At 39.0% G+C, this 26,709-nt stretch overlaps 1 protein-coding gene across 2 annotated transcripts in view; it reads right to left on the bottom strand.

The window, feature by feature from the left end:
• Window positions 1-7,027: 7,027 nt before the first annotated feature.
• KCNQ3 (potassium voltage-gated channel subfamily Q member 3) overlaps window positions 7,028-26,709 on the bottom strand; it is a 194,115-nt gene continuing 174,433 nt past the window's right edge. Inside the window, exons 10-16 of one of the 2 annotated variants that reach the window (XM_061374128.1) lie at window positions 24,309-24,365; window positions 16,520-16,707; window positions 15,336-15,438; window positions 12,701-12,832; window positions 11,717-11,815; window positions 9,895-9,979; window positions 7,028-8,940 (exon numbers count right to left, since the gene is read on the bottom strand). In XM_061374128.1, the coding sequence (XP_061230112.1) occupies window positions 8,203-8,940; window positions 9,895-9,979; window positions 11,717-11,815; window positions 12,701-12,832; window positions 15,336-15,438; window positions 16,520-16,707; window positions 24,309-24,365 (1,402 nt within the window). In that variant the 3' untranslated portion in view covers window positions 7,028-8,202. The remainder of the gene's footprint in view (window positions 8,941-9,894; window positions 9,980-11,716; window positions 11,816-12,700; window positions 12,833-15,335; window positions 15,439-16,519; window positions 16,708-24,308; window positions 24,366-26,709) is intronic. The other variant, XM_061374129.1, reaches the window with a different exon arrangement.

The following is a 26,709-nucleotide window of genomic DNA, read 5'->3' on the forward strand; positions in this document are numbered from 1 at the left end:
GATGCACAGGATGGCTGCATACAAGCCGTCTGGAATGGTCCAGCTTGGGAAAGGTCATTTGTCTTTATTTAACTGCATTGTCCCAGTCTTGCAGCCCCACCAGTTAAGGTGCAGAAAACTGTGATGTTACCCAAAGAATGAAGAAACCTACTGCAGTAGCTAAATCACTGCAACCTGCCAGCATGTCAGGTACAATAAAGTGATTTTTCTGTTTTCAGGTTTCAGCCATATATTTTGGAGGGTCCTGTTTTCCCACAAAGAAGATGTTTATGGGATCATGTTTTGCACATGATAGGGCTGTGTCTTTGTCCTACTATTCTGTCTTCACTAAGCATTTAATAAGCTAGAAGGCAGCTGCAGCCATGCTTAACAGAGTTATAGCTGGTAAATACAATACTTACACATGCACACGCATGAACAGTCCTACCTTCCTTTTCTTCCACTCTGCATTTCATGAAAAAACATGATCCAGTGGGATGTCACCACATCTAAAATTATCTAATTCTACATGGCAGTTACTGGTGTGATAAAAGGAAAATTCTCATGACTCGTGACTAAATGCTGCAGCTTGAGGAGTATGGAAACACCTTTCCTTTGACAAGACTTACTTTTACCGATTTAATTACCACTTGCTCAATATCTCATCAGGAAGGCTGAGATGAAAGTCCTCTCTGTAACAGCTGACAAACCCAGGTATAGCCAGGAAAATGTGTGTGCTGGGCTGGGTTCCAGCCGTTTGAAGCTGGGCTATGGGGATAATTAGACTTTCAGCAGGTTTTACCTCATGCTGCCTTTTACCCTGGGACTCGGTAATTTTAACTTTCCTCAGCTGCAGAGCGATGCTCAGGTGACCAGGGAGGGGGCTATTGTTCAGCCCCAACTTTGACCCCTGGAGACAATGCTGTGTTCTCACTCAGAGCATCAATATGAGCTCAGAGCTTTCTCAGGAGTATAGTCTTTACGTGCCTTCTTTTTCCAGCATCTCTCTGTGTGAAAGCCCCGGGTCCATAATGAGCATCTCAAAATCCAGAAGAAGAAAGACACTTTTAGCATCTTAGTAACACAGTATAAGCACATAATTCATACTGGTTACTGAGTAAATACATACCATTGCTGAAAGTTATAAAGGGTAAATCCCTGTTAAGCCAGTTGTAATAAACATACAATCAAGCCAAATGCCCATGTTTTATCTGTAAGAAAGAGGACAGCATGGCATGACGTTCTGGTAAGGAGGGAGAAAACAGAGTCTGAATGGTGGTGTTTTATCTCTCTGTGGGCTGAGAACAGAGTGTGGAAGTGGTCCACTACTTCTTTGTATATCTTTTCTTAGACCTTTTAAACACACCCTTCTACATAGCAATTGCAATACCTCTGAGTGACTGCAAGGGCTCTGGCTCCTATGTTCCTGTGGCCTGAGCCAGAGTCAGCACCAGCACCCCTTCCCACCCACTCCATCCCAGTCTGGTAGCACCCCCAGGTATGAAACCCCACTGTACTGGCTGGGGTATAAACCATCTCTGCCCTCAAAGATGAGCTGCAGCATACAGAACACTTGCACCTAGAGCATCTTGCAAACCTACCTGTCCTACGCACGTAGCAGGAAAACACGTACCCACCCAGCTGTGCCTGTCTCATCAGGTGCTAACGTGCAATAGAGAATGAAGCACTGTTGTTAAAAACAAACAAGATAACTTAATCAAAGCCTGCTTCAGAACGTTTAAATTTAATCTTTCATTACACTTTATTCCACCAGGGTGAACACTTCCATGAAAGCACCTGTGAGCAATTGCTTCGTAAACTTTGTTTAGAAAAGTATCAATTGTGCAAATTACATTTTTTTTCTCCCTGAAAACGCCTGATTGCAATTCAGCCCTTCCCCCTTAGTCCTCTGCCTTTACGATTTTACAAGATATTTAGGATATTTGATTAAGAAATGTGCTAGCTCCATAAAGTTTCTTTTCATCTAAATTTCATTTCAGATGTTAGCAATATCCTATTTTATTTTTTTGCACAAATTTTATCAAGCATGAGTCACTAAATTTAATAACGTTTCTTTGTTGCTTTTTCTTTAGAAGAATAAAACTTATTTCATCTCTTAAAAGGAGAATTATAGATAGAATCATAGAATCATGGAATAGTTTAGATTGGAAAAGACGCTTAAGGTCATCAAGTCCAACTGTTAACTTAGTACTGCCAAGTCCACCACTAAACCATGTCCTCGTGCACTGCATCTAGATGACTTTTAAACACCTCCAGGGATGATGACCCCACTACTGCCCTGGGCAGACTGTTCCAATGCTTGACAACTGTTTGGGAGAAGAAATTGCTCCTAATCTCCAATCTAAACCTCCCCTGCTGCAGCTTGTGGCCATTTCCTCTTGTCTGATGGCTTGTTACTTGGGAGAAGAGACCGGCCATCTCCTCACTCCATCCTCCTGTCAGGCAGTTCTAGGGAACAATAAGGTCCTCCCTGAGCCTTCTCTTCTCCAGACTAAACCCGCCAGGTCCCTCAGCTGTTCCCCGTCATACTTGTGCTCCAGGCCCTGCACCAGCTCCATTGCCCTTCTCTGACCCTGCTCCAGCACCTCAATGTCTTTCTTATAGTAAGGGTCCCAGATCTGAACACAGGATTTGAGGTGCAACCTCACCAGTGCCCAGTACAGGGCAGGGATGATTACAGCCCTGGTCCTGATGCCACACTATTGCTGATACAGGCCAGGATGCTCTTGGCCTTCTTGGCTGCTGTTGAATTCCCTGCACAGTCTATTTAGAGCAGGCTTGGGCCATTATTATGTTCTGTACATATTTTGTGTGCAACTCCATCATTATTTAGCAAATTATTGTCTCTAATATGAATGAATTTTCCCCTAGTTTGCATTTTCCCACACATAGATGATCAAAGTCATGGAACTTACATGGCCACTAAGTCAAAGGGAGTAACAAATAATAGGAGCTACTGTGTGTTATATTGGAACAGGACTAGCTGCAGAAGCCAGATAAAGCCTACTTGTATCTGTGAGCTCAGTCCTGCATACATGAAGTCAAAAAGATCTTTGCCAATGCCTTTTCTGGGGGTACATTTGACACTGTTCTTTGAATATGTGTGAAGATATCATAATTTAAATGAAAAGAAATTCCTCCACATCATAATTGAAATTTCTATTTATTAATAAGTGGTGCAGTTTTTAAAGACAGAACATAAAAAAATCAGTTAAGAAGTATTGTTTGCATAATATATTGAAATAAACATATTAAAGTTGTTCAAATATTGGACAGTGCCAGAATATAAATTACACATACAGTTTAAAAATTACAATAAATAATATTATAAAGAGCACTAAAGGCCACTTGTATAAAAGTTTGTGTTCCCTTGTCAGCCAGAATCTGAAAAGCATCTTTGTAGCATGGAGAAAATTTCAGTGAGCAAGGCACAAATACTAGTAATAATAAGATGCCATAACTAGAAAACAAAATGCAGTTGGCTATGTAACCTTCAGCCTCAGCATATTCTTGAGGATGGAAATAGGATCCCATGACCAGTATTTTGCTTCACTTAACATCAGAGGGAAGCTACAAAAAGCTGTATTGGGAAGGATCAGATCTTGCAGCCTAAATAATCAGAATTAATAGTGATACCTAGGATCTTCATTCCTACAGTTCCCAGCTAAAAACACTTGAAAATGGCCCCTTTTTCCCCTGCACCTCTGGAAATAGCCTTCAAAAGTGAACACCCACATTCAGTGGGGCTCTTGGAAAAGGGACATCCCACCAAATTCATGAGGTGCTATAGCAAATCTAGGTTTGCAGCTCTTACGCACCTAAAGCTTAGTGGTGGGGGCTGTGGGATGCAAGGAATCAAGACCCAGCCCTTCTTCACATGGTCTGCATGAAGCAGGACAGATTCAGTTCTTACATGACACCCCTGCAATGACCGGGCTCCCAGCATGGCTGAATTTGCCCCTTAACTTGAATTTTCTGATTGCTTTAGGCTGTGATCTTGCACACTGGTTGGACCACGGTGCTCGCCTGAAGGCTACAAGGCAGCAGCCCCGCTACACACGGGTTCAGGCGAGAATCAGTTTGTGGATCTGCTGGGCCACAATTTGAAGCAGAAAAACTGAAATCTATTTCCACTCTGAACCATAACAGTGCAGCAAAGTTACAGATAAAACCAGAGCCAGTGTAGCCAGAGTCAGCTTAGGAGCTGTTCAATCAATCTCCCCATGTCCTTTTAGTTTGATAGGAGCTAGACTGATTAATTCAGTGCAGGGAAAAGCCAAGGCAAGGACAACAGCCATTTCCTCACTAGATTCTTTTAAAGGACCAACTCCTTAAATGGAGCAGAAACCACATTTCCTATATATGCATTCTTTAACTGAACATTCACTTCTGCCTTAATGAAATATCCTCAGTTTGAATCTAAAGATAGGGAACTTGAGTGATAAGAGTGCTGCAAAGAGAAGCACACAATGTAAATACAAACTCACCTTCCCAAAACTTCCAGACTTGTGCCATTGGTTAGTGACTGAAAAATCAGCATAAAAATGTAGTTATGGAAAGCATCTTCAGATCAGTGCTGTCTTTCACAAGGAAATTCATAAATAAAGGAAGATTAAGACCCAGTCCTGCTTCCAGTGTAGCAGTTTGAGAAGGTTTCTTACCTTCATCTTGCAGAGGCAAGCCCCATGCTTTCTGATTATAGAAAACATCTCAAGGCCTGAAAGGAATCCTTGGCCACTTGTAGGACTTAAGTGTCAGCAAAGAGTGGATTCCAATGGTTAATTACTTTTAACATTAACTACATGTAAACAGTGTCAATGTCAGTCTAGATATGAGGAAGATCCAACCCAACTGAAAATGACAGCTGTTGAATTTAAATGTCACACTCAAATGGAAGGATGGATAACTCTAATCCATGCCCACAATGAAGAGTACTATTGACCCAGCTGCCTCTCTCAAACGAAACTGTGAATAACGATTCCTTTTTGTACTAAACCTATTCTGCAGAACAGGTCCTGACATTTTAAATGTTGCCACAGTCAATAATCACAGACACCTTATTTTGTCCAGTATCTACGGCAGGCACATAACTGAAGTTCCAAGGTTGATGCACTGCCTGGACTCAACCTGAACTGGAGTTTGATGAAGTTTGCATGCACACTCCAAATCAGGTCTCCAGATCTCACCTTGCTGGTGGCATCTTGACACATCTATTGTCAGCATAGAGGGCAGACTGATGCACACCCTAATTTCAATCCACATGATGTAAGAGACAAAGAGCCATTAGGCACATCACCCTACTGAACATAGCAGTGACTGGTTTCAGTGCAAAAAAAGTGTGTTAGAAAAAAAACATATTAAAATAAGCTAACCAGAACTTCCTTGGCTCTCTTCTTGGGTGTCTTCCAGAGGATTCAGTGATGTCCACTGCAGAGGGTCTTGTTGTGCTTACCACTACGGTTTTTTAAGAAGAGAAATGCCTTATTTTGCCAGTGAGCACATGATTTCATGATGTGGCTACAAATACCTGACCTGGTGTTTTTAAGCTGCACATGGTAAATTGGTGCTTACAGCCCATAGAAAATGGTCACTTGAAGGCAGTTCAGCTGCTAAGTGTCCACTTTGCGGGGCAGCCCAAGTCCCATTTTCTCTGAGGCTACACCCAGTGTGCAGGTGGGAACTCACCCAAGTCTCTGCCCTTGCTTGGACTTTCTCTTGGAATGAACGTGACTTTATAACGAGGTGATTTATGGATTTTCAGCAAGGTTGAATACTGAGAAAAGATTCCTTTTATATGATCTGGCATTGGAGAGATTAGAAACCAGAACTGAATAACTTGAGGGTGAATTGGATAGGGAGCTGAATGGCATAGTCCCTGTCAAAAATACTCATAGATTTCTCGGTGGGCTTTGTCTGCCTTGACTTTTGATTATTCAGATCTAGAAAGCATTTTAAGAAGGGCCAAGCTCAAATGGAATCAGAAGGAATGCCAGGCACTTGGCATATGAGAAAAGTGAAGAAGGTTTCTCTAGCACATACTTACATGAATTTCTGAACTCCAACAATATTAAAATCAGTTTGGGGTATTTTTTTCATTCATTTGTTAGGTGAGGGTTAAATCATGCAAGTGACCATAGACATGTTTACTGTACCAGCGAGCCCACAGCAGGCTCAATGCAGGTACTTGCAAGAATCGCTGATGGTCAAGGAATTCTTCTCAATGAGCTGAATGATGATGAATTGCATTTCTGTCAGCTAGTTCTACTCTCTGCCATTTTAGCCATGAAACTGCACCAAGCACAGACAATCTTTCAGGTCAATGGCTATTTTGTCAATTAAGTAATTACCAAAATTCTGCCTCGTGTCATTATAGTTGCTGCCTCAGAACAGTTCCATGGACGCAGCCCGGACTTAAACACTGTAACAGGTCTGCGCTACTTATCCAAGTAAGCACAGCAATTTGTTCTCACTGAAGATGTGTCCCAGAAGGATATATCATAATTTAGCTTGAAGAAGCAGATGAAGCAAGATCCTCATCCTTTAGAAGACTCTTCAAGCAGAGAATAAGTGATGAAGATGAAGGCAATGACTACTTCTGGAAGACAATCAAGTTTTCTTGGATGGAATGACTTATGAGATGTCAACGGTAATGAGGAATCAAAGATGTTTACTAAAGTGGGCAAAACCCAACAAGGTATCTTCCATTGAAGTGCATTCTATCCAGGCCTGTACAATACCCAGTAAATACTGGGAAGTCTGTATCTCTTTCTTGGAGATACAAGAGCTCGTGTTCTGATTGGATATAACAAGGATGCTCAGCTGTGCAGCTGCAGTATAATACATGCAGTCACTACCTCAAGTCCACTTTCTAACATTTTACATGGGCCAAATCCTTGTATCTTTGTTGGTCAGTGCTCTAGCAATGGCGTTGTAGCCATTGTGTTGAGTAAAATGGATCGTCCTCAACAGACTGTGGGTGTCTTTGATCAGTTGACATCTATGCAAGTCCCCTCTGCTCCACTGAAATTTGGTCATTGTAGATAATTGAGTTAAAGATGAGATTAATCTCATCCTACAGCTGATGTGTGCCTTGGTTCTTGTACACTGTACTCACCACCGTACTGATTAGCTTTCCATTAGCTGTAAAGAGTTGGTAGCCATCAAACTTGACATCAAATGGACACTACTTCATGCACATCTGGACTGACACCAGATAAGTCCTGCATAGGTTATTTGGACAGGCTAGTTTTACTAGCTGTATAGATACTACATTCCCATTGTAGTGGTCAGATCTTGGATTCACTTCTGCCCTGTTATCAGTGGGTTACATTGCTTTCCTGCTCTCTTTCAGCACAATTTCTAGTTCCCATGAAAAAATATTTGGACGAGGCCCTAGGGAGTATACTTATCTCTGTGTTGCTCAGGGACAGGAGACAAAATGGTATTTATCTATTTGTACATTGATCCCAAAGATGGCAGACATTCATGGATTTTATAAACACTAATGAAGATTTTCGAAGTAGTTTAAGAGATTTATATTTACATTTTACAATAAATACCCATGATCAATCCCAGGAGATGGCATCAATAATTTTAAATTCTACCCTTAATCTCACTTTGACATTGTATTACATGGGTAGTTGTATAAATGATCATGAGAAACATTCAGTGCACAAACCCATTTCATTAAGGTCATTAACTTTGACTCAGCTTTATCCCTGCTTTGAATATTAGATGTTCTTGGATAGGTTGATTAGAGATTGATTTACTTGTATCAGAAATGGATTCAGATATTATATTTCCACAAAGGGATATTGCTCCTAAAAATATTTTTACTTTGCTGTTCTGTTTGCAAACTGTAAGCAAGGACCACCATATCTTGCCTGTTATCAAATCACCATTGTTGTATTGAAGAATATCAGATAGATATGTATCATAGAAGAAATCAGCTGTACCATTTATATAGGGTAAAGTCATGCAAACCATGCTCAAAACTAAGCTCCTTAGTTTTGGTAGCATGAAAAAAACTGCATTAGTAAATTGTATGAAATGGTGCAGAATGACTACCACTAATATCACATGCATCTTATGCAGCCATTGGTGTTTTGAACTAGTAAGCTTTGGGTGTAGAGTAAGTGAGATATACAAAGTATGCTTACATTACATGGAGAAGTCAACCAGTGACTGCCCCCACACACGCTTTTAAACTGGCTTATTTGAAGGGGTCCATATTGAATCTGAAATCCCATCCCCTGTAGAAGACAAAGGCATGGAGCCACTTGGTGTGAAAGGGTCGGTGTCTGTGTCCGTTTCGCCCTCTGCTAGGTAGCGTTTCTCTCTCATCCATGCTGATCCCCCGTTGGGGCCAAACGGGAAGTCATCTTTGTCTTGGGAGATACTGAAGCCACTTGGGGAGCGCTCAAGTTCTTCATGGTTGACAGAGAGAAGAGACAATGGAGTATCACTGTCTCTTGTTAAGCTCCTTCTCTGCCTTGGAGACACCTTATCTGAGTAAGGGCTTTGTAGGTCTCCTTGAGAGTGGTAGCTAACCTGGGAGTCCATTAATGTAAATATAGGCAGAACTGTTGGCCTTTCTGCATATGAAGTTGAGGAAGGTGTGGCTTGCAGTTTGCCAGAGTTTTGCCCACCTATTGATACAGGTTGCGAATGAGTCATATGACCATGTGCTGAGAAACCATAGGGACTGACTTTGTTGACTGGAACCTGTTGGAAGTTGTACGGAGTTTCATGAGCACTCTGCTCAGTGTATTTATATATTATTGTTTTTAATTCAGAATATTTGTTTTCTTCTCTCCTCTCCTTTGCAGGAGAAGCAGTTTCTTTCAACGGACTTATCTCAGCGACCTGTATTTGCAGCTGTTCCATATGATGCATATGCATATCAACAAGAAAATCCAGTTTCTTCCCCATGTCATTAACCTGAAAAAGAACAATGTTATTATATCTTCTCAAGTGAGTTGTTCAGTGAAAGAGTCAATGTTTCCATATGTGTGCTGCCCCCAGAAATATTATGCTGCCATCTTTATTGGTCATGAAGGTAATTATAGGATAACCATGACTTTCCCTTTCCATGGAAGCTGGGCTACAGTGGATCCCAGTTTATCCTCTAACTGCCTCAGATTAAGAAGACCTGTCCCTATGACCTGTGCCAAAAATATTTCTTAGCATGGCTTGACATTTGGCAGTCCAGCACCCAACAGTAGTCTACAATGTTAGATTTGAAGTCTTGATACTACATAATAAATAGGTATTAGCAAACTGCAACTGATGGAATTGCCTTTGCACACAGGCCTATTTTCTAACTAACAATAGCCCCACAACATTAGTGTGGGGAGTAATTTCCTTTGTCTTTTGTTAAAACTTTGTGCGTAAACATTTACATTCCATGAAAGGAATTGATGAGAATCAATGCCACTTGCCTCTGTCTTATTTATGCATTTAAAAATGAGTGTCTTCTCTTGCTAAGCAGTAGGCTAGGATGCACAGAGGTCCCCAAAATGCCTGTGGAGGCAATCCTTTTGAGCACCAGACCCTACAAAAGAAGGTGGTGCTCACAAGAAAACACCAGACATAATGAGTATGGAGTTCAAGGGACTGAAAAAGTCCCATCTAAACATTGTGGTTAGGGTCTTGCTGCAATATATAACCTGGTGAATATGTGAATATTCATTCCCCAGGTTTCAAAATGTACACTTCCCATTTAATTAAAGTTTTTCATGGAAAACTAACAACATAATTCTGTGATTATTAGTACAAGATCTGTGTGAATTTTGATCACCAACAGTACAAATCCACCTGGATAAGCCAAAGACATACAGAAGCATATCATAATCATACCACCTCAGCCTTCAACATAGTCATGAAATTACATACCTGTCTTTCAACTTTAACAAATTTGCCCATCATACTTTGGTCTTCAGTATCTGCTGTAGATGCTTTGGCTACATATGGATCATTTCTATAAAGAATTAATAACTCTATTAGTGTTCAATGTTTCTTTGTATCACAGTAAGTAATTTACATCAGAAAACAGAATTACTATCTGAGTGGTATATTCATATAGCTCCTTGAAACCCCAGCTAAGAAAATATTTATAATAAAAACAGGAGCAAAAGTCTATGTGATTGCAATGCATTTCTAAAAGTACGTATTCCTGATTTCTAATATGAAATTCTTTTGTTTTGAAATTAAGATAAAGTTTAAGAAAAAAGTTAAAGTTTAAGAAAAAACCAGAAGCAAACAAAATTGTCAACATGAAAATGAAATTAATATCATGTTTACTGGAAAAAATTCAGGTTTGTGAGAAAAGTTGAGGTAGTCCAGATAGTGGGTCTAAAAATAGCCATGTGTTTTAAAATCTAGTTCTTTATAATTAGTGTCTTTAAAGATTGAATCTGAGTTTCAAGGCTGAGTGGTTGTTTTTTAACTCAATTTCATCAAACCAAATAGTGAGTGGCAGAGACCTGAAATCTATTTTGCTGAAATAAGTCTGGCCTGGAGATTTAAAGTAGATTCCTGAATAAATTTTCTTTTGCATAATTTCCCACTGCCTGTCCATCAGATGCACTAACTTCAGGAGGTGAGAAGATGACCTCTGTTAAACTAAAAAAGCTGTATTTATAATTTCATGTGATCTAAGATGGTCATTAGCAAGTTAAATACTTATCAAGATATTTCTAAACCAATGTCAAAGGAATCTCAGTCTTTCCATAACCTATGTACAAATCTAGAAAACCAGTTTCTAAGCAGTTGTTCTTTGACATGACTTAGAACAAATATACCATAAAACTTTTCTTTTAACAGGTCCAGCTTTTCTCTTTTGACATAATTCAAAATATAGATGTGAATACGTCTTACTAGAGTAACTGTAACTTAAACGTGTCAGATTTTGCACATTGGGCTCCTGATGATATAGGCTCATTCAAATCATGCAATCTGCTTTGTTTCCCAAATAAACATTGCCTTTTCCATATATGCAGGTCTCTGTCTTCACATTTACGTGTTTTTTGGTATTTTAAAATAAAAATATTGTGGATAAACCAGATAAAGACAAGTTAATTTATTTTGCGTAAGATTACTTTTGTTCTCAGCAACCACAAGAGCTTTGGGGACAGATTGCTGATGGTCTTATGTGGGTCTTCACTGGTATTTATTGACAGATTGATAGTTGTAAATAACAGAAGAAATGCCATTTATTACTGAATTCTTGCTACCACGAATGCAGCAATATAATAACATGTTGTAACTTTCACATCCAGAAACCTGGTATTGCAATTTATTCTCAGTAATTCTCACCAGTCATTATGTGAGCATCATTAAAACCCTGTGTTTGCCATTTGGAACTTTTTTCAGTTCACAAGGTAAATGAATTGCCTTCAAACTATTGGTGATGCTTATTGAATCTTTAAGTGGGTTGGCTAGGTGAATGGTAGAAATTCAGTACATCAACAACCAAATGTACATGTTTCATAAAAAAGCACATTTACAGACCACGGAAAGCTGAGCTAGACAAAGCCATTAAGCTTAAATTTCCGTCATACGTTATTCCTAGGGAACCTTGTGGCAACATATCCCCCTCAGTATCATTACTGAAACAGTGGCTGGCTGGATGAATGAAGGTCATGCTATTGCTATGAATGAATAGTTTTATTTCTGTTTTGGTGTGTGCAAAATACTAGGCATTAAAAAAATTCACCTGGGAGACTGTTGTGAAGGGTAAGAAAAAGCTCCTCCTTTTTGGGATTTCTTATGCTTGGGAGTAGATGGAGGTCCAGGTGTAAAAATCATATCTACTCTGGAAAAAAAGAAAAGTGCAACTCCATAAGTCCATCTCCAAATGCTAACACATGATAGAAAATGCTATGCATCTCTGCAACAAATAGTAGCCAAAAAAGCTAAAAAGGAAGCACACTTTGATTTGGTAATATACTGAGGGTCATGATGTGTTTGTTCTGTTCTGGGTCCACTATTGATATACGGAATTGTAATTACCTGGTAATTTCATGATAATAATTATCTAGCTCACTATTTCCAAACATTGCCATTTGAAATACATGACTTCACTTCCTTCAAAGGAACTAAGCAGTGTAATTGTCAAAAAATTCCAGTAACCGCTGCTCCTAAAAACGGGAGGAGAGACCCATCAGGTTTAGTGAAAATCAGAATTTGAGGAAAGGTGGAAATTCCTGATACTCTTAATAATCCAATGACTAGCTGCTTGGACTCAGGTGAGTATCTGAGAGGTGCTCTGCTGTCCAAGATCACACAGCACGTTGGTCTGAGGAAAAGAAAGTATAAGGCATGTAGATGCCATCACAGGTAGGAGCAGATTTCTAACATCATGAGCCCTCCTCAACTTCACAAGTTCAAAACCATACTCCTGCAATGAAATCTAAGCTTATGTGATGCAGAGCTCAATTTACAGAGTAACAATGGTGTTTCTTGGTATGATTTAAGAGAGCAGCTTTTCTAGAGCAGTAATAGTGAGGTAGGAACCAGATTTCTTATTATATCCTTGAAAATGAGATAGCCCAGTACATGGAAAAGCACTTTGAAATAAGAACCAGCTACACTAAGCAAAGACATAGCTTCTGGGTGGCCTTGCGTGCAAACAGAACAAATATGCTTTAATTTTGCCAGCATAGCTACACATTTTCCTCATTTACCAGAGGATTCTTACCTTGCCTGAAGATATTTTATTCTGGAAAGCATATCAAGATGCCCTGCTGAGTATTGCTCTATCACATCCTTCACATCATAAGGCCTCAAAGTCTCCTTGAATTTTTTTTTATACAGACGAAACTGGAGTATTCTGCATAATAAACAGAAAAATTATTAACTTCTTATATAGATTCCATCATAATAATTTGCAGTTTTAGTGAATAATTGATAAATATTCTGGATGTTTGGAAATGGAGGATGTTATTCCAAAACAAGGTAATAAAGCATAAGCAGAGAATCTCTAATATCATACCACATTTTTAAATACACAATACTTGGCTTTTCTTAGTCAATAGGCTAAAACAAGTTATATGCACAAAATGTCTTTTTTCAGCACTAAAATCATAACTAGAAATGATTCAAAGCTCCAAAATCACACGTGGAATTTGATTTTGCACCACAAAGTAACAGAAGATTTTGAAGTTGTGAAGCTAAAGCTGACTTTTTATGTTTCAGACTCTTACAAAGCTAATTCATAGCAGATGCAATGCAGAATCATTCTCAGCTTTGTTTTTGTTTTGCACCTGGGAAAACTTTGGACAACAAGGAAATGCTAGTTAGGTAGAAATATGGAAGTTAAGAAGTCAGCAGCAGTTCAAATTGTGGAGAAAAGAAAAAGCCTCAGAACTGCCTGAAGTGTCCCTGAAGAAACAGCCATGTGACATTACTGTTGTTGTAATAATAATTAATAATAATAATAACAGTTTCAGCTGCTGTTATATTATTTATAAAATGCCCTAGTAAGTAATGGCAGATTTCTTATAATAAGAACCAGCGCTGGCCAGAGCATTTGAAAACTGTTCGGCATTCTGGCTTTTGTTCTTTTCTGTTTATACATTAGTTCACACTGCCATATCTTGGTAGACTAAACAAATAAAAAAGAAGCATACTCAGAGAATGAACAGTATTCTTGTTCTTTAATTCCAGAGTTGGGATCTAAGGGTTTGCTTTCTCAGTAAAATCTTCCTGTTCTTATTGGTCTGAATTGAGGAATTGCTGTGATTTGTTAAGATTCTGAGCTGGTTTTTATTCAAGGTTGGTGGCTTTTTTACTTGTTTTCATAATTTGCATAAACTTTCATTTAGCAAAGATAATTCTACTGCAACTTTTTAAGGGTTCTTGACTCTTTAAATCTGTGGCTCATGTATTTTCAAGATTTTAAAATTAAACATATATCAATTCAGCCAAACTACATATGATTGCAGCAAAACTATACATTTAAACAGGAGAAAGGGAAAATAAGAATCACACTATTATCGATTTCAGTTTTGAATCCTGACCCTGAAAACCCATTAAGTGGTTCTATCTGAAAGAATTACTTCCCATTAACATTTGGGGACTGAGTAAACTGTACAAGATAGCACAAACATTAATACTAAAAAAAAACCAACCAAACAGCAAACAACTTGGCTTAGGACTAAGTTTAAAGGGAAATTGTACGAATCAATTAGATTTGGACAGGATGTGGGAAAGGAAGTTTTGCAAAGTAATAATAGCATGTCTCATAGAGATGGGGCTGGAAAACAGGACAGATGTATAGTCCATGTTTTAAAGCAAGCAGGTAGCAGGGAAAGAAAGAGAAAAGTACAGAGGAAGCAGGGATGAAGGGACTTCCATCAGGAGGGAAGCAGTCACGGGTAACATGAGCAAAGCCTGGATTTCAGCAGGCATGAGAAAACTTGGGTTCTTAATAACTGGTTCTCCTGCACCAAGCTGAAAAAGAACCAGGAGAATATATACTATGGCTATATAAATATAGGCATATGGTTATAGATTTATAACCATCTTCCTTGAAGTTTTTCTAAGAAGATAATTTTGGAGCACTCCAGACTTGCAGTATCTCACCTGGAAGGTAGTAACTTCCTAGCTCAAAACTCAACAAATTCTGGAATAAAAAGCAAATGCAATAAAAGCAGAGTATTTTCCTATGGGGGCATTTTTAAGGGAAGAAAGTAAAAAAATACTGAAAAGTAACAGAGCATCTATGAATGACTTCTATGCGCTTGATGTGCTAAACACATTATCAAGCCTTACTAGGAGTTTTCTAACCATAGGGGATATCTCCTGTGATATGAATATAGAGGTGACACACGTCACAAGCTGAAAACTGCTGAAGTGGAGACCTCAGCATCTATTAAAAGATGACAGCTGAAAATTATATTGCATGCTCGTACAACTGTGAATAAAGAAGAGTTGAGTCAGCTCCGAGTTTATCGTTAAGCTAAAATTTCAGTTTTACATAAACATGATAGTAACTAAATTGAGCAAGATACTGTATTTACAGCATATTTTAATGAGGAACTGTAAAGGATTTTATTTTATAATAAAAATACTTAGAGGGTACCTTGCAAAAATGGCATTGAAACATATTTCTCTCTCTGCATATTTTCAAAAAGGACTTTAAAAAGGGTCTGTCTTGTGCTTTTCAGTATATCTAGAATTATCAAAATGATGAGAAATATCTAATCTATTGCATTTTATAAAAGCAAGAACAGTAGCAATGAATCAATATGTAACAACATGGTAATGTGGTGTCATCAAGCATAAATACACAAACTCAAAGCAAAGCATTGAGGTGCATCAAAGACATTTACCTGACAGCTCGGATGGCTGTCTTGAATGTGGGAATCATATCTTCCATAAGGAAGTCGCTACCATCGCCTCTCTCTTCTGCCATGTTTTCACCTGTTCCTGCATCTGAAAAGCAGGTCAAAAAACAGCTCTGTGAACATCTGACCATGCAATATTTAGAGGGAAGTATGGCTACTAAAGAACTGTATAAAATAAATGGAGTTTAGTAAAGGAACATCTCTTGCAGATTCCTCTTTCTCTGGTCAGCTCTTAAAAGCATTTTAATAATTCTGGTGGGACATTGTTTGAGGGATCTCTTCACAGATTCTAGCATTTTGGAAACACTGGGAACTTCTCTTCCTTATAAAAGTTCCCATTTTTATAAGATTTCCGAATGAGAATTTTTTTGCCAAAATCATGTTACATAAGGCTAAAACAGATGTAGAAGATAACAGGCCAAGTTCTCTTCCCACTTGCACTGCTTGGAGCTCATGTACCTTCATGGAAGAGAATAATCAAGTTTCCAGTGTAGACACCCAAACTACATCCATGGTATTATGCTCAGTGTGGATTGACACACTGGCACAATAAAGGAGAAACTTATTTGGAGACCATTTAGATGCTATAGGCAAGAAGAGGAAAATGTGTGCTCAAGGAAGCTGACAGGAAAAATGTCCTATAACGTTGCATGGACACCCACTGGAAATCTGCTGAGAGGCAGCAGTTGTAGAGAGAATGGGAGGGAAACATCCCTCTATAAAACAAGGTTTTAAGAGATTGCTGTGAGGAGATATTTGAGATGTCTGGACCCAGGCAAATGCAGGGCTGGATGCAGTCTAGGAGGGAGCTACCTTAACATAGCATCCCTGCTGATAAACCAAGCCATGACGGTATGTGCCCTTTTTTTGGGATATAGTTTCACTTCCCAGTGAGACCTCTTTTTCTAGATCAAATATGCTGATTTAATCACCAGCTTTATCCCATATCAATTACTGTTTTTATGGAGGGCCATTGTCTTATTTCAAACATCATATTGCCTGAACTCCAGCATTCATTTCCTGGGCCTTTCCCAAATGTGCCAGGTAAAACCAGGGAACAGCCATGGTTGGCCCAGAAAGTCACAAACCTTTAACAGAAGATGCAGAGGAACAAAGTAAAATGGGGAGAGTAGGGGATGGATATAAAGAAATCAACACAGATGGGCTACCTTCTGAGCTTTGCCAAAAAGCGTACGCTTTCATTCGGAATGCAGTGCGAAAACGCTCCTTATTATTCAAGACAACATTCTTAGGCTCTTTTGAAGGACTTTCTTCAATGGCATCTACATTCAGAGGGGTAAATAGCTTTCCTTTAGTATTGGTACCACGAACCCGATCCAAGAGACCCAGCTTTTGGCTACAAAATAAGCAAAAGTAATCATTTTCCTCCTTTGTACACTTTTAACTTGTTTTCATGTTTTAAGCTTTTAATGGGATAAATAAATGTTTTGTACACAAGGACACTGCTGGGGCTACCATAATACATCAATGTCTTTGTAAGCAATGGTTAAGCTCCACAGATAATTAACTGCTTTTTTGAGCATTTTTTGTATCAATGTTGAAAATGTTACCAGAGGGTCTTTGTTATCCTCTCCAGGTAGTGTATCACAGTGCTTCAGCTCCTGTAGCAAGTCTGCACATTAATTATTAAGAAGGAAAACACTGCTACTTAAGCAGTTTTATTGTCTAATTATAAGGATGCTTGGTTTCCCTGTTCAGCGCTTTCTCTAAGCACTGAGTCTATTGAAGGCTATTAAATTAATAACTCACAGATTATAGAATGGGTTGGAACACCTTCCACTAGACCAGGTTGCTCCAAGCCCTGTCCAGCCTGGCCTTGAACATTGCCAGGGATGGGGCAGCCACAGCTTCTCTGGGCAACCTCTGCAGGCTCCTCAGCACCCTTATATCTAATCTAAATCTCCCCTCTTTCAGTTTAAAGCCATTGGCCCTTGTCCTACACCTACATGCCCTTGTAAAAAGTTCCTTTCCAGCTTTCTTGTAAGCCCCTTCAGATACTGGAAGGCTGCTCTAAGATCTTCCCAGAGCCTTCTCTTCTCCAGAGTCAGAACCTCAGCTGTGTTCAGCCTGTCTTCATAGGAGAGTCGTGTATAACCAGGAGTGAAATAAAGTCAGGTGTGCTGTGAACTAAATAAACTATCAGCAAAATACTGTGAAGTCATTGTCAAGCAATAACTAGGTACATAGTAGGGCAGACTACCCAGTTCTCTTCATCATTCACTTTCAATCATCTCTCACTATATAGAAATCGAGGTGACCTATATGAATAAGCTGACATATTTTGTTCCTCTGATGATTCCTTGCCCTGTCCTCTTACAGATACACTGACCAAAGTCATTTGTCCTTCAGTGACAACATATATCTAGAATTTAATCTACCTGCCACATCTACCCGCATTAATAAACCTTCTGACAGCCTAGTGAGTGTAACAGACTTAAAGGCAATTCCTAATGCCAAAGAAAAGAGCAACACAAAAGGAATTTGCCATCAAGTAGATCAGCTTATATATGGTCTGAAGACTTTGTAGGCAACAGATGGTAAAAATATTTGATTTGCTTGTTTATTTTGCTGATTAAATATTTGTTAATTAAAAAAAATAATAATGGGGCTATGCCATGGGAAGAAAGCCTGCCTTTTAACCCATTCCTGGACATTGCAATGTGGGACAGCTATGGGGAGAGCTGAATTGAGCACACATGGCCGAGGGGGAGCTCTGTGAGGGACAAGGGTCAAGCAGGTTGAAGGGTGGGAGGGAAGTAGCCACCACAGCTAGCAGGTTTTCGAGAGCCACAGATGGGAGCAGAGCTGAAGGACAAACAGCAGTGGTGACCAGGAAAGAGGTTTCGTAGGTATGCAGAGGAATCTGTGCAGCACGCTCGGCTGAAGCCACTAAGATTGCTGGCAGGAGAGGCAAGCATAGGAAGGGTCCACCATGCAAGGACACAGTGGGCAAAGATAAACGGAGACTTTTGTGCAGACTTTGCAAGTGAAGGGTCTCCCAGAACTATCTATCGTCTGTTTAAGGAGTTATCGTGTCAGATGGATTATTTTTAAATTCTATAATCTCTGATGTCATTGGTACACCTCTTTGAAAGAAACATCTATTTGTATCTCAGAGTTCTGTCTGTTGCAGTATCCCACCACAACGGAAGTCTGTAGGACATTCCTTTTAGAATGGTGAAGGTGATATTTAAAGACACATCACAGCTTTCATAGGAGTGCTGACTCTGGTAAGAATATTGCAGTTGTCCACATACAAAATTCCTAGCTGATCCGAGCATTGAACATCATATCTCTTGCAGGGGTTTCTGTTTAGTTGTTTGGTTTCTTTTTAATATGAATTATTGGGGCCCTCTACTATCTGTTTCTGATTAATGTTTCTTTGGCACAGGAGGTAATGAAATATGGGTTTCCTTGTCATACAAGATGGAAGCACTAAACCTTTGTGTAAGAGGCTTTTTCAGGCCTTTTCAATTTTCTTGTTGACAATATGACAACAATTGTGAATGCAATTTCTACAGCCTAGTAAATTCAGACACTTGTCCTGTCATTGCATGTATGAATTGCATGTGTGTGCGCAAGTATGGAAGTAGCAACTAAGAAGAACTTGTGTAAGTACGGAGACACAACAAATCTTGATAGGTTTCCAGAAGATAAAAGCATGGACTTGAAGAATTAGAGCAGCCTAAGTGGATGGCATTAAAGTTACTCAGACTTCGTGTCATTTCCTAAGGAATTCATGGCACAGGGAGAAGATACTCAAAATACAGACAAACAAAAACCAGGGGTTACTTTCTTCTTTGTATAAAAATAGGAGATGCTGATTGTTGATATCTGCAGCAAATTAACCACCACAGAATGTGCATGGCAGTCTCATGTTCAGTCATAAGAACTTACTTAAAACGTAAATTCCACAGTGCTTGCTTTTGGGTTGGGTTCTTGATCCGATTGATACACCAAAACATTCTGAAGGCTGAACTGGTGGTGAGTGCAGAGTACCAACAAGTGATTTGTGTTCTAACAATATAGATAGGGAGAAACCTATAGCCTCTTTTCTGCATCACTTTCACTTCTCTGTAGTAGAGGCGAGGTTTGAGAGCAGTAGTGCTTTACAGGACAGATGTCTTAACTCTGTGGCATTTCTGTGAAATCTGGATTCTTCAGATGCTCAGTTACCATATATATAGGAAATATGTACACAGGAGAAGATAACAGCTACTGAGAAAGTTTTGAAAGGGCATGAAAAATAAAGCTGAGGAAGTGAATGTCAATTGACTGACTTTTATGTGGTTTTATTGTGGGAAAATATATAGAGAAAATAAATTCTTGTGTCTCACTAGTAATAAGATCAAAGTTTGAAGGAGAAATTAATTTCAAGAAGGATGGTCAAGAAGAGTGAAAACATAGAACATCATTGAAAAGTATGTGCACCAAACGTCTTGCTGAATGATAACAGTGTCAGCCAGGCAATATAAACTGGTGGGTATGAAGATGTTAGAGAGATTGAGCTTGTGAATTCTTCAATGTGAAGAAAAGAAAGATAGAGCAATTAAGCATGCTTGGCATGGTGGTAAAATAAGCTACAAGAAGGAAGGAATTGAAGCAATTTTTGGATGAGTAGATCTAATCAGTGATAACAAAATGAAGTCATTTTTCTTTAGGTCTAAATTGTATGTACAATAGGCTCGTTGTGAAGATCAGGTTTTCCTGGTGGGGGTATCAATAGGTCGCCAATGACTCTCAAATGACAGGGGAGACTATAGTCCTGCAGGATTTCAAGACTGGACATATTGGATGAAGAGCTTCTGGAGACAGCTTCCAGGACGAGAAAGATGAAATCTAGAAGTAAGCCTTAGATGACTTCCTCAAAGACAAGTAGTGGTCACATAGTATGCATTGTCTTTGAGTAATGCATTAGATGTAATACTATAGAACACAGAGAAGTTCTCAAGACAAGAATATGTTTAAGGCGGAGAACCTGAAAGATGAAGAAGCAGAAAAATAGGTGTGACAGAAGATTGCCATTGCTTTTAAAAAGCAGTTTAATATTGTGTTAGGAGATAGTTCTCATTAAGTATGGCCTCTGACTCTTTCCAGAAACTCTCATAGTGCTTCAAAATGCATACCCTGATATCTCAGATTTGCCCCTTAAAACTCCTATAGTAACTGCTTTCTTTACCAGAAGACAAGGAGGCACAAAGTGCATTGAAAGGATCTATAGGGATCAAACCAGCAGGAAAAGGCTCAGTGGATGATGTAAATTATCCAAAACATTACTCTTGAGGATCATTTTTGTTTCAGTATAGGACAAAAATATAGGCAATGTATGAAGAAATATCTGCCATGGTGCTATACGAGAACAGGAGTGATCATGATTTCATATCCTACTCATAGATCAAAACAGATCAAAATATTCCTCTGCATTCAGCACAAAAAGCTACTTATTTGCAGTGATATTTTTCCACTGCATATGTAGGCACACTCACGATTGTTTTTGGAGGGAAGGATTTTAAGGTATCAGTCAAAAGGGGTTATCAATCAAAAGGGGTTATCAACCAAAAGCTTTCCCAAATTCTCTTTCTAGGGGATTTCTCAACTTTCCTTGTTGATAAGTGTCAGTTTAGGAACAAATTGTTGGCCTGAGACTGTTGCTTGAGCATCCCAGGTTTAACAGCACTCCTCTGATCTGCCTTAAACTGTTTAAAAAGTTTAATGTCCTGTCTCAGATTAATCTTTTGACCTCTTTCTCTAATCAGTGGGAAGTTAGCAACCTACAGTGCAGTTCAGCTCTATTTCACTTTGGGATGACTTTACATTTGGGAAGAGCTTATCTCTTGTTACTGACTACAGAAAGATCTAGATGAGAAGTCATTAGTCTAAGTTAAAGTTATCTATCTGAGCTGAAGCCTTCCTCATTAATTGATCCTGATGATTAACCCTTAAAGTAACATTCAGATTCATAACAGTAGGTTTATGCAACAAATACAGACAATTGTGTTCATATCCAGGCAGCCAGAGCAGTGGAATCATCAGAAAATAATTCATCAGCTTCACATGAAAAAATACAACAATATATTGTATACAGAAAGAAAAACCCAAAACAAAACCCAAGCTTTGTTCCAGGTAATGACTAGCTGTCATCAGAAAAAAAAAAACGGACTTTATTCTCATTTCCAAGGGATGAAATCTGGGTCTGCTGGGGTTTTTGTTTTCATTGTGCTGCTTAAAAAAAAAACAAACTTAGGAAACATTTGTTCTAATGACACAATCTCCTTCATTGAAACAGCATGCTCGTGGCTCGGTCTCAGAGTATGAAACATGCGCAGATCACATCATCCGTTATGAGAATGGCTAGGACAGTGGTTCCCACCCACAGGGTCATGTACTGCTGCTTGTCATTCAGGTTCCTCCTACTGATATTAGCTAATCTTTCTCCTGCTGGGACAGTGGTTTGATTTCATTTGGCTTCCTTACATTCAATAAATGTGAATCCCGACTTCCAGTGCAGTTCCAGAAACTGGGTGATTCAAATTAGTCCCAAAAATGCTGATAAAAGCGCAGGGTGGTTTCTCTGACTAGCTTGGATATGTTGCTGTTGCTTGTCTTGCATGCTATTGCATCCCCTCCCTTGGATGGAATACAAATATTTCCCAAGCCTGTATCTTTGAAGTGGATTCCCAGAATGAGAACTCCTCAACTCTGTGGTAGATACAGATCTCCATAAAGGGAGGAAGGCAGAAGCAATGCAGACAGTTTGGCTTGAAAACTTCTTACCTGAAGAAAAACTCAGCTCTCAGATTCTTGCTCTCCAAGAGCAGTGGGAATGATTTTGGACCATCTGAGAGATGAATTTGATGGCTGGATATACAAAACATGGCTGGCTTCTGCAGCAGATGTTTTTCTGTTCCTCAGAATAAAGAGTGGGAACCACTGAACTAGAAATACTTTTCCAGAAACAGTCATGCAAGGAAATAGTGCAGTTACATCGCATCATGCAAGTCAGATACTCTCCACTCTGTGCTTTGCCTAGCCTTGGAGTTTCATAAACAAATGGCACATGTATGAGAAGAAAAATAACGAATTAATGGTAACAGTGAATCAAACACAACCCTCTTCCATGTATTTACCATTCTCACCTAACACAGACTAATAGAAATCAAGAAATGTTTCCACATTGTTCACAGTTTAGCTAATCGCTAGATTTAGTTGGTCTCAAGGAACTGGAAGCAAAAGGCAGTCATACTTAATCCACTATTTTAGTACATTATCAGCTGTACTTGTATGAGTGAACGTAGCTTTGGAAAATTAAACATTCTGAATGAGATTTCCAGAAGTATGCTGCTTTGAACAATTCCAAATAGATTAACACAAAACTAACATTATGAGGACAGCCATGAACCCTGCAGTGAACACATTCAACTGATCTCAGAGAGTCCATAAATTTTCTTAATACAAACCAAAGAGCATTCAACACTTACAAATTCTGAACTTTGGCCAATTGGCTTTCCCATTTATCAATTAACATTCTTTTCTATAGAAAGGATCTCACCAAAAGTGCTCTATCTCAAAATATTTGAGTACAATTTCTTGACAACTAATGTCTTTATTTAAAGTTACTTTGCACCCTGAATCTTGAGGGCTTAATTTGCATGTTTCTAATGTCTGATGAGGAAATATCCCTTTTCAGCCAAGCAACTTTGACCCTCTTTGGTGGTGTATAGCAACATTGGGATTTAAGAGCAGGCATGACTCTAAATCCAAACTCATCTACCATCCAGATTATTTGCCCAGAAACATAAACACAAATCCTAATTTGGGCTTAACTTTGATGCTCTTGAGAAAGAGCAAGAGCCCTTTACGTACACTTTGCTTAGTGCCTCTTCTCATCCACACTTTCTAAAATGATTTGAAATGGGTAAAAATAAGCAATGTCACATAAATCCATGGGGAGAATGATCCAAGTTTGATTCTTTGTGAAAACAGGATGGATATTTTTCTTCAACGGATGTAGCCATCATGGATGTTGACCCACTCTTTACTTTGCAGTGACCATATCTCCAGGTATTAACCAGTAAAACAAACTGCAAAATCAGTATCTCTTGAATATTTTGCATGGCCAATCATGCAATGAAAGAATGAAGTGCTTCACTAGCAGGCCTCCAAAAGCTAAAGAGCTTCAGCTAGAAAAGTTGAGTTGTGTGTCGATGATTTCATGGTTGTGAAATGAAGTGGGAATGAGAACAAAGAGCTGAAGTTGAATGATAGCAAGATGTTTGTGTGGAATAGAATTAAAATGCTTGACAGTTTAGTCAAAATATTATTTCTGATGATATGTCTTTCAGATTCCTGAAGCACCACAAATCATTTCTATCTCTCTTTGCAGGAAGATAAAATTCTTGCCCCACATCTTAGGTCACAGTTCAGCAAGATATTTAAGCATGTCACTAACTTTATTCAGATGATCAAAAGCATCCACTTGTTTTCCATTTGCTGAACCAGAACCTGCAAATACACATGCGGAGATGTTCTACTGAAGTCAGATGCAAAGTAACTTGCGTGAATTTGTGTTGGCAGGGTTGGGACTGCATAAAGAATGTTATTTAGATCTTATAGTATATTTTTCTTACAGTAAATTTCTAAATTATTTGCAGAGTAGGTTAGTATCATTCTCATTCTATGGAAACAGAGAAAAGCACTTGTTTCTAAGCAGATCATTGGCAGAGCCAAGATTATAACCATGTTTTCTGAACAGCAGAACAATGAACTATCTACAAGGTCATGCAACTTTATTTTTATGCTTAAATAACTTTCCAGTCTTATCGCCCTTTTTATGGTGGTTAGATGAACTACTGTAGTAAAAACAGAAAGTGCAGGCAGAGAATGGCATGCAAGAAATATGAAAAGAGTAAGGCTTGATTGTTACTTGAATGTATATACCTAAGTTTTCTTGTGAGGCTTGATCCAAAGAATGACTCCCTACTAAACATGACATTACTGTAAAGTGAAGAAAAGTTATTAAGATGAGACGTTAATGATTACCCATGAAAAGCGCTATGAAAAAGAATGGGAACAGCCTTTCATTTGTAGTTAATGTAGTGTATAGATCAGAGTGCCTTTTTTCTTACCCCTTCATGTTTTGGGCAGATGTATTAAGAAGAAATGTTGACAGTGACATTTTCCACCTTTAAAAATATGATTTTATTTTCATTATCCCCTTACTACTGGCAATACAGAAATGCACTACATCATATGCACTCTTTCATACTTGCATAATAGGAAGGACTAGATTTCATGGTGTGCTAGGTTACGGCAGTGATTAAGGAAAAGTAAGGTAGCCGCATCTCTGGCATGAAGTCAGTCAACTCCTCACCAGTGAGCAGTGAATAACATAACCCCAGTTCTTCCTGGTTTGGGGGATTATAGAGAGCATGTAGGGAAAATGCTACTCTTAAGAGAGCAGCATCAGATGTTCCAATTCACTGCTTACAGAACCCAGCCTACTGTTTAGCTGAAGGGTAGTCCAATGTGCTTTTCATCATATCTCACATCTTCACAGCTTTAGTTTAAAGGGAGCTTCAATAAAGCCTTGGGCTGCTGCCGAAATTTAATTGGCGTTCTACAATCACAAGTCCTTCCCAGCAGACTTGCCTTGTGATCCAGCTTCTGAAATGGACTCTTCCACTCTGTTGTCTCCCGTGTGGTTTTCCCAAATGGTCTAAGAACAACAAGAAGCTATGTCTAGCTGTGACTTTGTCATGGTGCCAACTCCTGCTTCCAAGGATTGATCCTAGAAGGACCTCTCATAGAGTTCAGCTCCATTACTGTGGAGTTCCTAAAGACCGTTCACACCACTGAATAGAAACCCTGTTGCTGAAGGTGCCACCCATCATTTTCTCACAGGAAGGCCTTATTTTAGTTTATTAACCAGGTAATTTTTCTGACCCTTCTGGGCAAGCTTTGGACCAATTCTTCTCTCTCCTTTATCAATCACCATTCAGATAAAACTGTTTATTACTACAGCTTTCCCATTAAGTAGTTAACTGATGCAAGAACCTGGAGACTGAGTTCACTCATGGGCTGTTCTCTCCAATAGGACTGTGTTCCCTTATTGCTCATTTATTTCAATAGAGTCTTAAACACAAACTGCAATGAAGTATGAGTAATACTTTCTATACTAAATCACTGTAGGAGGAAGATGACTTTTTTTTTTAATTATCTGGTCTGCAAATAAGAGTTTTATGAAAGATGGGAGGTGGAACTGTCAAAACAACCAGATTTTATGGCTGAGTCCCATGTCTACTGAAGTCAGTGGATGCTCCCACAAGTACCATCATTTGTCTGTTTACCTGGAGGGTTTCCAATCCTTTTAATTGACTGCTTACTTCCACAAACACATTCCTGCTAACAGGAAAGCTCCAATACAGGTTTACTGATTATTTTGCGGAAGGTTATTATATATGTCACAACATAAAATCAAGATCTATCCAGATAGAAAAAGGGGCCTTGGGATTACAGTTTTACAGATTTTGAGCCATGAGTCATTCTTTTCCATTTTTAATCCAGTGCATCAACAGAAAATGACTTCTTCTACTGACCTTAAAGATACACTAACTCAGAAGCTATTCCACAAACTGTTCTGCCACTGCAGGTGCAGGAGCTTCTCTAGTGAGGCTGTGACCAACAGCAAACTGCAGCAATCATTCGCTTGCCTGTTTTTAATCTGCTGCAGCATCTGAGTCAGAACATGCTTTGGCTTAATGTATGGAGTTACATACTCAAAAAGGATTTCAGCTCCTAAGACCTCTCCTATATATTAAACGCTAAAATTCAGCTGCTGCCAAACTCGAGATGGCTAAAATCTCCAGACACCTACATTAATACAACTGAGCTTCCTCCTGACTGTTTAGCCTGGGCAGTGTCATGGATGTACAGTACTCAAGATTCATAGGGGTTCACAAACTAGGCAACTCGCTCATGATGATGGTGGCAGGAGGGGGAAGATCGATATCTTTCCAAATAATTCAGCACTACAGCACTTGCCTGTATAGTAAGAAAACTTGGGATAGGTTTTTCTTCTCTGTTAAAGGAGGTTTGAACCCCAAACATTCATAGCAGAACTGCAAGTGTGAATGTTATTTTCCCCCTTTCCTTTACTGAAGCTGTCATGTGTTGCATGAAATGTTTAAAAGCAAAAAGAAAAAGATAACTTCTCATCAGGACAGGGTCTAGAACCCAGGCTTGACTGCTAACAGCTTTCAAATTTTGCTGCAATTCTTGCTTTTTTTCTCTGTGCTGCAAATGGGGATGCAAATAGAAATAGCTTAAGCACAGGTCTGAG

Source organism: Neopsephotus bourkii, unplaced genomic scaffold (assembly GCF_033783945.1).
Source record: "Neopsephotus bourkii isolate Nb327-2 ecotype Australia unplaced genomic scaffold, CSIRO-AGI_Nbou_v1 NB_1637, whole genome shotgun sequence".
Classification (NCBI taxonomy): domain Eukaryota; kingdom Metazoa; phylum Chordata; class Aves; order Psittaciformes; family Psittacidae; genus Neopsephotus; species Neopsephotus bourkii.